General features: G+C 46.3%; 1 protein-coding gene across 2 annotated transcripts; it reads left to right on the top strand.

Moving 5' to 3' along the window:
* The first annotated feature begins 4,830 nt into the window (after positions 1–4,830).
* LOC123823893 (cytochrome P450 2A13-like) lies at positions 4,831–12,422 on the top strand. Of its 2 annotated transcripts, XM_045846943.1 has the most exons (9): positions 4,831–5,043; positions 5,328–5,490; positions 6,314–6,463; positions 6,648–6,808; positions 7,340–7,516; positions 8,477–8,618; positions 9,022–9,209; positions 9,767–9,908; positions 10,432–12,422. In XM_045846943.1, exons 1-9 carry the CDS (start codon positions 4,864–4,866, stop codon positions 10,611–10,613), a joined length of 1,485 nt encoding a protein of 494 aa, XP_045702899.1. In that variant the 5' UTR covers positions 4,831–4,863; the 3' UTR covers positions 10,614–12,422. The 2 variants fall into 2 exon arrangements, with proteins under 2 accessions (XP_045702899.1, XP_045702900.1); XM_045846944.1 differs by lacking the exon at positions 5,328–5,490 and having other exon boundaries at positions 6,250–6,463.
* The last annotated feature ends 538 nt before the right edge of the window (positions 12,423–12,960 follow it).

The following is a 12,960-nucleotide window of genomic DNA, read 5'->3' as shown; positions in this document are numbered from 1 at the left end:
GGAGAACTTCCACAATCTGGCAAAGGAAATAGACTTCCAGGAAGTCTAGGAAGCTCAGACAGTCCCAAAGAAGTTGGATCCAAGGAGGAACACACCAAGGCACATCATAATTACATTAGCCAAGGTGAAAATGAAGGAGAGAATCCTAGAAGCAGCAAGAGATAAGGAGACAGTTACCTACAAAGGAGTTCCCATCAGACTGTCAGCTGAGTTCTCAAAAGAGACCTTACAGGCAAGAAGGGGCTGGAAAGAAGTATTCCAAATCATGAAAGGCAAGGACCTACATTCCAGATTGCTCTATCCAGCAAAGCTTTCATTTAGAATGGAAGGGCAGATAAAGTGCTTCTCAGATAGGGTCAAGTTCAAGGAGTTCATCATCACCAAGCCCTTATTTTATAAAATGTTAAAGGGACTTATATAAGAAAAAGAAGATAAAAAACATGTATAGTAAAATGACAGCAAACTTACAATTATTAACAACCACACCTAAAACAAAAACAATAGCAAACTAAGCAAACATCTAGAACAGGAACAGAATCACAGAAATGGAGATCACATGGAGGATTTGCAATAGGGGAGTGGGAGGAGGAGAGAAGGGGAAAAGGTACAGAGAATAAGTAGCATAAGTGGTAGGTGGAAAAATAGGGGGAGGTTAAGAATAGTATAGGAAATGCAGAAGCCAAAGAACTTCTATGTACCACCCATGGACATGAACTAAAGAAGGAGAATGTGGGTGGGAGAGGGTGGGCAGGACAGAGGGGAGTGAAAAGGGGGAAATGGAACAACTGTAATAGCAAAATCAATAAAATATATTTTTTAAAAAGGGGACAGAGCCTCAGAGAACTGCAGAACACCATCAAGCATACTACCATACGTAATGGAAATCTCAGAGGCAGAGGACAGAGAAAAAGGAGAGATAATATTTGAAGAAATGAGAGCCTAAGTTTTCCCCTAATTGTTTGAAAGACACACATTTATGGATAGCAGAAGCTTAGCACACACCAAACAAGATAAAGAGCTAACATGTGGCACCTTATGGTCAACCTTCAGAAAAACAAAGAGAAAGAAAAATCCTGAAAGCAGCCAGAGGAGAAAAATGACATATTAAAGATAGAGTTTATGCCCTGGCTGGTGTGGCTCAGTGGAATGAGCACTGGCCTGGGAACCAAAAGTTTGTCAGTTCGATTCCCAGACAGGGCACATACCTGGGTTACAGGCCAGGTCTTGGCTAGAGGCATGCAACAAGCAACCAGTTGATATATCTCTCACACATTGATATTTCTCTCCCTCTTTTTCTTGCTCCCTTCCCCTTTATCTATCAATAAATAAATTAATTAATTAAAAATGATAGAGTTCATTATGATTTGAATGTCTCTGTCTTTCTCATTAGAAAACATAGAGGCCAGCACAGTGAAAGGTCATCTTTAACATGCTGAAAGAAATACTTTATGAATCCAGAACCAGTGTGACATTAACTCCAAGTAAGTTGGAACAAGTTAAAGCTGTTTTTGTAATCTCAAGAGAACCATTAAAAAAAAAAAAAGAAAAGAGGTGTATAGCTAAAATGCAGCTGACAAATTAAAATGTCATTTTATGCATTTAAGTTTTATGTGTATAAAACTTTAAATCACCAAAAGAAAGCAAGTGAGGGAGAAGAGCAATTCATAAGAGGTTCAAACAGAACCAAGTATTTAATTAGGAACTCTACATACAGATGAATCAATAATTGCATTAAATGTTAATGGCCTAAACACTCATAATAGAGTCAAAGATGGTCAGAAAGTATTAAGAAGCAGTCCCTGCTGTATGCTGTCTACAAGGGACTCCCCAAATATGAAGATTCAAGAGGCTTGACAGTGAATGGATGGAAAGTTATACACCATACAAATAGTAAGCACGAGAAAACTGGAATGGCTATGTCGACAGAATAAAAGCAAAGAGTATGGGCAAGTGTAAAGAGGAACCTTTTATAACAGTAAACAGGGCAAGTTATCAGGAAGACTTAATAATCATAAGTGTGTATGTGCCTAACAATGCCACCTGAAAATACATGAGAAAAAATGGATGGAAATGAAGTGAGAAAGAGACAATGCCATGATTATAGCTGGAGATTTTAACATCCATGTTTTAGTAAATGAACGAACAACTAGACAAAAGGTCAGTAAAGACCATAAGCACCATAAACTATAATCACATAAAAAAATTTAGGTTTATTCACCGAGACAGACCATACACCAGTTTGTAAAACGAATCTCAATAAATTAGGACTAAAATCCTGCAGAGTATGCTTCTGATCAAACTGAATTAAATTAGTAGTCAAGTACAAGGGTCAGACACACAGCAGTTTCAGGTGATTCACTCTCTTTCATCATCACCATCAGTGGCTCCCAGGCCTTTTTGCATCAGCCCCAGGGGGATGATGAGGGAGGGAAGTCTGGGGGCCTCCTACTGAGTTATTGCTTCCTGGCATTGTGCTAGGTGTACTAGTTTGCTAGGGCTGCTGGAACTAAGTACAGCTAAGTGGCTCAAACAAGAGAAATGTGCGGTCTCAGTTCTGGCAGCTACAGGTCACAGTTCAAGCTTCTGGTGGTTTGCTGGCAATCCTGGTGTATACAAACATCAGCTTGATCTTTTCCTCCATCTTCATGTGTCATTATCTATGTATGTGTGTGACTTCTGCAAATTTCTCCTTTTTGTAAGGACATCAGACATATTGGGTTAGGGACCTACCCTGCTCCTGTATGACCTTGTTTTAACTAATTGCAACTGTAATGACCCTATTAACAAATAAGCCTACATTGTGAGGCACTGGAGGTTAGGGCTTCCCTGTGTGAGCTCTTGGGGAACACAATTTAACCCATAACATGAGTATTCCTTACCCAGTTCTCTCCGGGAGACCTCTGCTAATTTTTCCATCCTCTTCCAGAATCGGCCTTTGGCTGAGCTCACTTCACGTGTCCCTCGACGGTAGCCCCAGTGGCTGTATCCATAATCCTCCATTTGACTGTGCTTAGGACATCTCTGGTCCATGCTTAGTCCCTTCCTCTGTCTTTCAGTCACACCTCAGAGACTGTGGTTGCTTGCATCTGCCTGTTTTGTTTCTCTTTGGTTTATCCTTTCCCCAAATTCTCCTGATATCTTTTTCTGAATGGGCCGGTGGTCCCATTCAGCCATCACATCTATAATAGATACTGGTGGCTTGTCAACTGCTCCATGAACATGCATGAATACACGTGGGAGTCCTCACTCAAGGTGCTGTGGAGAGGGATCTGCTTATCCAGCTTTTTCTGAATCACCATGTTTCAAATACCCTGTTTCTCTGGCCTAACTTTTCTCTTGGCTCATCAGCTCCCCCACTCTGCTTCCATCCCTTGACTCTGCTGCTCAGATTAGTGAGCCAGAGGTGAATAAACAAACCACATGCTGGATTTCATCATGACCCTTTTATAGACTGTCCCAGGGACTACTGGTGGTTGATGTGGTGTTGTAAGTTCCGAGAAGGGAATTGCCCTTTTTCTCATCCTTGCCTGGCTGGGATTTGGTATTCTAGGTGCCGGACTGGTGCCTGGATCAACTGAAGTTTTCATCCTTGCCCAGGTAATCTAAATCTTGCTAACTACATTGGAATACAGGCTCGGGCTCCCCCACCAGGGAAGCCAATGTTAATCAGAGCTATGCTGCTTTGTGTTGCATTGTTGGGTCCTATTGAACTTCTGTTATAGATTTGGCTGGCCCGAGCTGAAAGTTCTACTAGTTAATTAGCATTTAGGGACAGGGCTATAGGGTTTGGGGCCTCCTCAATGTCACCTGGGGTCATTTGTCTTGCCCTGGACCTATTTGTGTTTCTTAGAATGAAGCTGTGACTCACACTGGGCTCAGGGCAAAGACTAGCCTGTGACCATCAGTTCTGTGTCCAAACAGACTTTGACCCCTCATCTGTGGAGCACTCGGAGGAAAGATCCTGTGCTGTATAATATATGGACCCATAGGGTGGCCCCTCATGAAAGGTCCTTCTTTAGGAAACTCAGAGGGTGGTGGAGACAAAGCAACTTCATTTAGCATGCCGAGGTCTGTACTCCTAGGAGCAGACTACTCACCAGGACCCATATATACTCCTGCTGCTTCAGTGGCTGTCCATGCCATGTTATGGCAGAATGTTCAAAATGAAACTACCACTTTGAATTAATACCTTAACTGTACCAAGGAGTGCAGTGAATGTTTTTCCTTATAACCATGGGGATCAGAAATTTGCAGCAGCAGAGGCATGGGCAGCAGCAGGAGCAGCAGCAGAGAAATACATGTATTAAGCTCCTGTTCAGCAGTCCACTCTCAGAAGTACAGATCTCAGTATCTGAAGTTGTTTCTCTGTCTGTTTCTCTCATTCTCACATGTTTAAACCTACATCACCCCTCAGAGAAGCACCCCCAAATCCACAGCACATATTTTCTCATTCCAATACCCTTAAATCTTTGGTTCCTCTTCTCCAGATCCCAAAATCCACAACTTTAGGTCCCTTCTCACTCTGAGACCCAAAATCACAAGCTTAGGGGCTCACACATACAAAAACTTCAGAACACTCCATTCTGCAATGTGTCTATTGTCCCCCCAAGTCAACAGCCATGGGCAGGCCCCTCACAAGGAGCCACAAATTCAGCCTTTGGCCCAATTCCTGTAAATCTCATTAATTGCCTCATAAGCTGCTGGCTGCATCCCAAGCTAGGCTGGGAGTCCAGGAGGGATTGTAATTGGGAGGTGATATGAGACAGTTACATAATCAGAACCAAAATCAACCTTTCTGTCCCAGGAGGTATAAAGGCAAACCATCCCAGCCATCACCATCTCACTGTCATTCTCAGTACCACCATGCTGCCCTCAGGGCTGCTCCTGGTGGCTTTGCTGGCCTGCCTCACTACAATGGTCTTGATGTCTGTCTGGCAGCAAAGGAAGTGCTGGGGAAAGCTCCCTCCTGGCCCACCCGCATTGCCTTTCATCGGGAACTACCTGCAGCTGAACACAGCACAGATGTACAACTCTCTCATGAAGGTGTCAGGAGGCAGGGAGATGGGTGGTAGGGTGGGGCTGGGGGCCTCTGCAGGCTGGCTGGGACTTGGTAGCAGGGGATTGGAAAGGGTGGACTGAACTCTTAGGAAGGGGACGTTCTGAAGGTTTAGTGTCAGGGTTCTAGCCAGGAAAGACCAGATCTTGGTATGTCCAGGCCCCTGACTGTCAGAACCTGGGCAAAATTTATGCCATTCTGTGAGGGCTGGGTACAGAGCCAGTTCAGACTTGAGGCTTCACACACTCACCACTTCTGCCCCCTCCTTCAGATCAGGGAGCGCTATGGTCCAGTGTTCACAGTCCACCTGGGCCCACGGGTGGTGGTAGTTCTGTGTGGCCAGGAGGCAGTGAAGGAGGCTCTGGTGGACCAGGCAGAGAAATTCAGTGGGCGAGGCGAGCAGGCCACCTTCGAATGGATATGCAAAGGCTACGGTGAGGGGAATCCTCTGTGGGGGAATGTGGTCAAGCAGACTTAGTGGCTTTAGTTTCCTCAGAATTCTTCTGCCAACTGACCCACCCACTCAGGGCTACGTCAGAACCCTTCCTCTCCATCTCTGTCTCCATCCCTGTTTATCCCTGTGATACCTCCAACTTGTCTTAGTGTGTCTGCATCTCCCTGCTTCTCTCTGCCCCATCTCCCAGTTCTCTCTCATTAAACTTCTCTCCTCTCTGTATGTCTTAGAAGCTCTTGGGATTTTTGCTTTGGAGGCCTGGTCCCATTATCTCCATGTTTCTTTTTATCTTATTCTCCTTCTCATTTTTTGTGCTTCTCCTTGTTTCTCTCTCCATCCCCCTGCCTCTCTTTCCTTTGTCTTAGAAGCTCACACTATTTCTCTTTCAAGTTCCTCATACCTCCATTTCTTGGTAATACTCTCTTTTCTCCACACTTTCTCTGTTTCTCCCTATATATTTTTTCACCGTTCTCTACCTCAGTTTTAGGATCCTTCTCAATTTTTACTTCCACCTCCCAGATCTCCAGATATCTCACTTTCCCTCCTTCCCTCCACTATCTCCCTCTCTTCATGTGCGTGTCTCTGAATCTCACTAGTTCTCTGGGCACCCATCTTTCACCTTTCCTTATCATTTCCGTACAACTTGGTCTCTCTTTTTGTATTTCTCCGTGTGTCATTCTCTCTCTCTCTCTCTCTCTCTCTCTCTCTCTCTCTCTCTCTCTCTCTCTCTTTCCCCCAGCCCCAACACTTTCAGGCCCTGCCCCCCTTTAAGCCCAGTCCCCACTCCTACCCTGCCTCCTCAGGCGTGGCTTTCAGCAACGGGGAGCGGGCCAAGCAGCTCCGGCATTTCTCCATCACCACGCTGCGGGACTTCGGAGTGGGCAAGCGGGGCATTGAAGAGCGAATCCAGGAGGAGGCAGGCTTCCTCCTTGAGGCCCTTCAGGCCACACGTGGTGAGCTGGAGACCCCAGGGTACTGAGGAGGAAAACACCCTACTGAGACAGGTTCTTTCTGACCTGGGAAGGGAACTGGGTTGGAGGAAGGTGTTCCTGGAATTCACAGACTGGTGGTATCACATCACTAAGTTTTCACTCTCCCAAATCTCTTTTCACTTACTGACCCCACACCTCTTCACAGGCGCCCTCATAGACCCCACCTTCTTCCTGAGCCGAACTGTCTCCAATGTCATCAGCTCCATTGTGTTTGGGGACCGCTTTGACTATGAGGACAAAGAGTTCCTGTCACTGCTGCACATGATGCTGGAAAGCTTCCAGTTCACAGCTACGTCTATGGGGCAGGTGAATGGTCCTGCCCTGGCTCAATGTGGACCCTACCACAACTAACCATCTACTCTCCCACATGGACTCAGGTGCCCCAAATCCTATCCTCCTATGGACACCATCCCCTCAAAACCAATCTTCTCCCTTGCACAAGTCAACCCAGGAGAGGTACCCTAAACCTGCTCTCTGATACCTCGATATCTCAGCTATACTTTCCCTACAGAAACGGGAAGGAAGGGAGGGAGGGTGGGAGCAAAGAAAGGACAGAAGGAGGGAAGGAAGGAGAAAAAGAGAGAGGGAAGGAGGGAAGAATTCTGGATATGGATCCCAACACAATTTACCTAAATTCTAGGACAAGGGACTTCACACTTAACTCACATGAAAATTAAGATATCTACTCCATCAAGCCCCATCTAAATGCCTAAACATCAGGACAGGTGCCTTTAAACCAGTGCCTCCCTTGCCCTGAGACAAGTCCTGCTCCTATTTGATGATGTCCGTCAACTCGTGTCCTTCCCTTACCTTCTCGTCTCCATGTCCCACCCTCAGCTATATGAAATGTTCCACTCAGTGATGAAACACCTGCCAGGGCCACAGCAACAGGCATTTAAGGCACTTCAGGGTCTGGAGGACTTTATAGCCAAGAAGGTGGAGCAGAACCAACGCACGCTGGATCCCAACACCCCACGGGACTTTATTGACTCCTTCCTCATCCGCATGCAGGAGGTACATGTCAGCAGTCAGTGGTGAGAGAGAAGTCACACAGGGGGTTGGGAGGGAAAGAAGCCCATTTATTTTTCCCACTACATCATAATAATCGTCACAACTCCAATGAGTTAACCATCACTGTTCTCTCTACTGAGCCCTTACCTATGGGCTGGAATTGCATGTGCAAATCATAAGCACAAGCACATCTATAACACTGTCATGCAACAGGCACTATTTTAATAACTTTATGGTTTTCACCTATTTAACAGTTGTGCCAGTTCTTGTAGAGGATCTAGTATGATCTTGGTTTTAGGAATGAGGAAACTGAGACCCAGAGAGTATAAGTGCCATGCCTGAGGTCACACAGTGAGGAAGCAGTGGAACCTAGCTCAAACCCTGGCCTCTCAAACTCTAAGGCCGGTGCTTTTGGCCACCATGCTCTTACCTTTCATCCCCTAGTTGTCAGGTAACCTGTATGGACAGGTGACCTGGCTTTACTATGTGACACCTGAAGGTCCCCACTCCCAGCTGGATGTCAGTCCCCTTTCTGTGAAGAAAGGAGACGGGGCTTTATGGAGTCTGAAGTTCAAGAAGAAAGGATCAGGGAGTGGATTCTCCATAGTAAGCTGCAAGGTTTTGGGGGAGGGAATACTGTACAGCTGCTGAAAAGTGTCTGTGTTTCAGAAAATATCTCTTCAACTCTCTCTGAGGCAATCTATCATGGTCTCTCTACCTCTCTTTCTCATTCACTGTCTGTCTCTACCCCTCCCTTTCTAAATATTTCTACAATTAAAAAGTGGCAACTAAGCTGGTAGCTAAAGGACAGATAGTCAGCTGGGCAAAGAGTGTGAGAAGAGCATTTGAGGCAGAACCAGTAGCCTGGAAAAAGGCCTGGCACAACTGGGGCCATTCTTACAACCTTTGGAATCTGAGAGCATCAGGGGAGTGGGCTAGGCCTGAAGCTTCCCCTCTCTGCAGGAACAGAAGAACCCCAACACAGAGTTCTACTTGAAGAACCTGGTGATGACCACACTTAACCTTTTCTTTGCTGGCACCGAGACGGTCAGCACAACTCTGCGATATGGCTTCCTCTTGCTCATGAAGCACCCAGATGTGGCAGGTAAAGCTGGAGGACACAAGGAAATGGAGGCCACAGATTCTGAAAATTCCTCTGAGCCCACTGTGCATCCTCACCTCTCAAACCCCTGGGCCCTCAAACACATCCTGGTAAACAAACACTAGGTCATGATATTCAGCTAAAACAATCTGAACTTATTAGTTAATTGCTCCTGTGCTGAGCCTACCAATCCCCAAGTCTCCTCCCTCATAGCTTCCCCCATAATTCTGGCAAAACCAGGTCATCAGGACCCAGTGCCAACAATGTCTCTGTACAACCTGTTTTGAATGCTTTCTCCATGTCACACATGAAGTCATACATGTCATATATCCAGTTGTACAGATTTGGATTATCATCCTGCCCAGAGAACCCTAGGTACCTAAACATATTCTCCCCTATCCCCCAGCCAAGGTCCATGAAGAGATTGACCAGGTGATTGGCAAGAACCGTCAGCCCAAGTTCAAAGACCGAGCCAAGATGCCCTACACAGAGGCAGTAATCCACGAGATCCAAAGATTCGGAGATGTGCTCCCCATGGGCCTGCCCCATAGAGTCACCAAGGACACCAAGTTTCGAAACTTCCTGCTCCCCAAGGTGCTGGCCTTACCCAGTTTACATGGACCTCAAACCTGATCCTTCTGACCCAACACCCCACTCTCCTTACAAGCTTTCCAGTGCCTGTCTGACTCCCTCAACTGCAGACTTCCTCAAGCACATGTCCCTTCAACTTTTCCACTTAGAGACAACTGAATCCCATGTGTACCTAAGACCTGTTGCCTTAGGTCTTAGGTACATATGAAGTCCATGTCCCCCAAATTCCATTTCTCAGGCGACATTAACTTCACTCCCCAGGCTTGCCTGCCTCTGGGACAAGACTCTCATGGCCCCCAAATATCCTGTCTTGAGAGACATGACCCCATGACCCCCAAATCCCCTGCCCCAGGAGACAGAGACCCCAGGATCCCTGAACTTTTGGTCACAGGGACATAAAAGTCATGTCCTCCAAAGCTCCTACCTCAGGAAAGACCCTGAATACCCTGCCTCCCATTTCTCCTCACCTACAGTACACAAATACCCCCTCTAACTCCATGAACTCTCAGCACACACATTCCCCCTCCCACTTATCAAATCCCCTTCCACCTCCCCACCAGGGCACCGAAGTGTTTCCAATGCTGGGCTCTGTGCTGAAGGACCCCAAGTTTTTCTCCAACCCTCTTGATTTCAACCCCCAGCACTTCCTAGATGAGAAGGGGCAGTTTAAGAAGAATGATGCGTTTGTGCCCTTCTCCATCGGTAAGAGTCCACTGTGTGATGCCAAGCCACCAGTCACACCAACAGGGGCCCCTTCATCCCAGTTCCCCTCTCTGAGGTGTAGCCTAGTATCTTCCTCAGCTTGGAAGTCCCTCTTATGATCTACCCTGTAGCCAACCAACTGCAAACCTCATAAATACCAAGTACCTAAGCCCAGGCAGAAAGAAAGGGATGATTGTACCCATTTCAGAGATGAGGAAAGTCAAGGCCCACAGTGACTCAGAGACTTACCCAAGGTCACTGAAATTCTTCAGAGTCCTAAGAAGGAGATAGCAGCACAGTGGCCATATTAGTGTGTTTCAGAGGAAGGGTCATGTAAATTCCCATTGCTACATCTTGATATGACTCACCCCCATCCCGCATTCAAGGGACACTGAGGCTGAGGGATGTTAGGGGCTTCTGTGAAGGTCTCTCAGGCCTCGACAGAACATCCCCTTCTCCCCAGGAGAATACATCAGGAATTGGGAGAGGAGTGGGCCTCACCTCCTCCCACTTGTCTTTTCAGGAAAGCGGTACTGTTTTGGAGAAGGCCTGGCTAGAATGGAGCTCTTCCTCTTCCTTACCACCATCATGCAGAACTTCTACTTTAAGTTCCAGCAGTCACCCCAAGATATTGATGTGTCCCCCAAACATGTGGGCTTTGCCACCATCCCACCAAACTACACCATGAGCTTCCTGCCCCGCTGAGCTAGAGCTGCCACTGTCCCTGACCAAATACCCAGGGCTAGTGGGAGGAGAAAACAGGTGAAGAGGGGTGGCCTGGGTGGGGCTAGCAGTAGGGGTCTAGCTAAGAATGGTCGGCAGAGGGCTGGAGGAAAGGAAGGTGGATAGGAGAGGAAGAAAAACTGGTGGGCTCTCTGTTCACCTTGCTAGAGATTGAGCCTTCAGAGCTGGGATGAAAGGAAGGAAAACCTTATACTATACCATGAATGATAATAATAACAATAGCAATTAGTTAATAAGCATGTAATCTGTGTCAGCTCTATGAACAAATCATTACCCACTCGAACCCCTTGATGCTCACAAACCTGTGAAACAGGAACTGTGCTTGTGCCCATATTATGGGAGATACAGCTGACATTCAGAAAGTCTCTGTCTGAGATCTGACAGAACACAATAAATGCTCAGCAAGTACTTGAACTCTGATCCACACAGGGAGGGCTGTCCTAAGCCAACCAAACTTTGGGTAGGTTCTTAAAAACAAGAAGGTCCTTATGTTTCAGAGTATTTACCTCCCACAGTTTTCAAGGGTCACACTAAGTAGAAGGAGCCTCCATAACACAGGTATGTCTTAAGAGCATTCTGAGGTAGGTCACTCCCATTGGATCAATTTAAATATCCTCTCAGAAAATTCTCCCTCCCATGGTATCTTCACCCACCCCCACCCAACTCATAAGCCATTCAACAAATTTAAGAGTCATTCCCAGTTTTCACTGAACCCTTTACTTTTGTCAGCCTGTGATAGGTGATGTTGAGGACATAGGGGTGACCAAGACAGTCCTGGGCCCTGACCTTATGCAGCTTTCACTCTAGAGGGGAGACAGACCAGTCACAAGGCAGTGACAGCTCAGAATGTATAGTCCTGGAATGAGAAGGCACAGGCAGAGAGGTCAGCTTGGGATAATGGAGCACAGACAAAAGGGTCAGTGCAAGGATCAGGGGCATAGGCAGCAGGCTCAAGGTGGGAAGGGAAGGCACAGGTAGAAGGCTCAGGGATTGGGTGGGGCACCTTAGCAGAGAAATCAAGGCAGAATAGTGGGACACAAAGAGATGGGTAAGGGCCAGGAAGGGGGACCCAGGGAACTGTAAAAGTCCAGAAATGGCACCTGGTCAACCTTGTAGGTTCAGGGTAAGCCTCTAAAGGGCCAACAAGGATTTTCAATGGAAGGATAGACAGTGTTGTGAGGGAGAGTTGCAGGCAATATGTAAGAGCCTCAAAGAGTAGGGTTGAGAGCTCTTAGAGTAGAGATCTGGGGCCCTGTTCACCCTTGAAACTGGAGCCATCAGCAGAAGTCAAACCCTATGGAGCCTTATGCAACTTGGTGGGGTGTTTGCATTCTGTCTAGAAGCAGTAGGAAGCCACAGAAGGGTTTTAAGCAGAGGAAAAAATGATCAGATTTGTGATTCAGAAAGGTTTATTAGATTTTTGGAGAAGCTGAGGCTATAAGCTGAGAGATGAGGAAGTGGAGGCTATAGGTAAGAGAGGAGATGAGGCCATGAGGATGGGGGAGGACCCAGTGAGTTGGAGAATGATGTAGAAGGAAAAATGAATTTTTACTTGGTTGTATGTTGGCTGTGTGGAGGCAAGGGGGAGAGGGTGGGATCCAATGTGGAGGATAGATGGAAATGTCATTTACTGTTTTGGAGACACAGATCAGGAGCAGGTTTGAGGCACATAATGACCTCAGCTTTGGACATGGTGAACTAGGCACAGTTCTTGTTCTTAGGGACTTCTTAGTGGAAGAGCAGACCTGAATAAATTAAAGTCTTCAAGGATATTATTAGTATTAATTAGTAATTATTAGTGATAATATACTACTTTGGGTTGAGGATTGGGAAGACCTTTTAGAAGGGGTGTTATTTGAATTGGGTCTTGTGGGAGGAGTTCACCAAGTAGGGGAAAAGAGGGAAGTCTAGGCACAGAGAGCCACAAGCCAAGTCTTGGACATGGGAGATGGAGGAAACAGAACAAACATATTTGACAGCTACATCCTGCCCCCTCCACCAACCTCACCAATCAACATTCTATCCTCTACTCTCCAGCCTGACTCAAAACTCTCAGGAAAAACTTGGCTCATGCTCAGAAGTGTGCCTGAAACTTATGACCCTCTTCCAAATGAGAATCTTTTTTATGGAAAATTCACGTAACATAAAAGTAAGCATTTTAAAGCAATTACTGTTCAGTTACCTTTAGAAAATTCATGGTGTTATGAAACTACCCTCTCTAACCAGTTCCAAAACATTTCCAAGTCAGGATCTTGGTGAGCTTTCTTGTTTTAAATGTAAATAATACTGCCACTGATGTCATTCATTG

Source organism: Phyllostomus hastatus, unplaced genomic scaffold (assembly GCF_019186645.2).
Source record: "Phyllostomus hastatus isolate PE091 unplaced genomic scaffold, TTU_PhHast_1.1 phas_contig_5, whole genome shotgun sequence".
Classification (NCBI taxonomy): Eukaryota; Metazoa; Chordata; class Mammalia; order Chiroptera; family Phyllostomidae; genus Phyllostomus; species Phyllostomus hastatus.
This window is presented reverse-complemented; position numbering and strand designations above follow the sequence as displayed.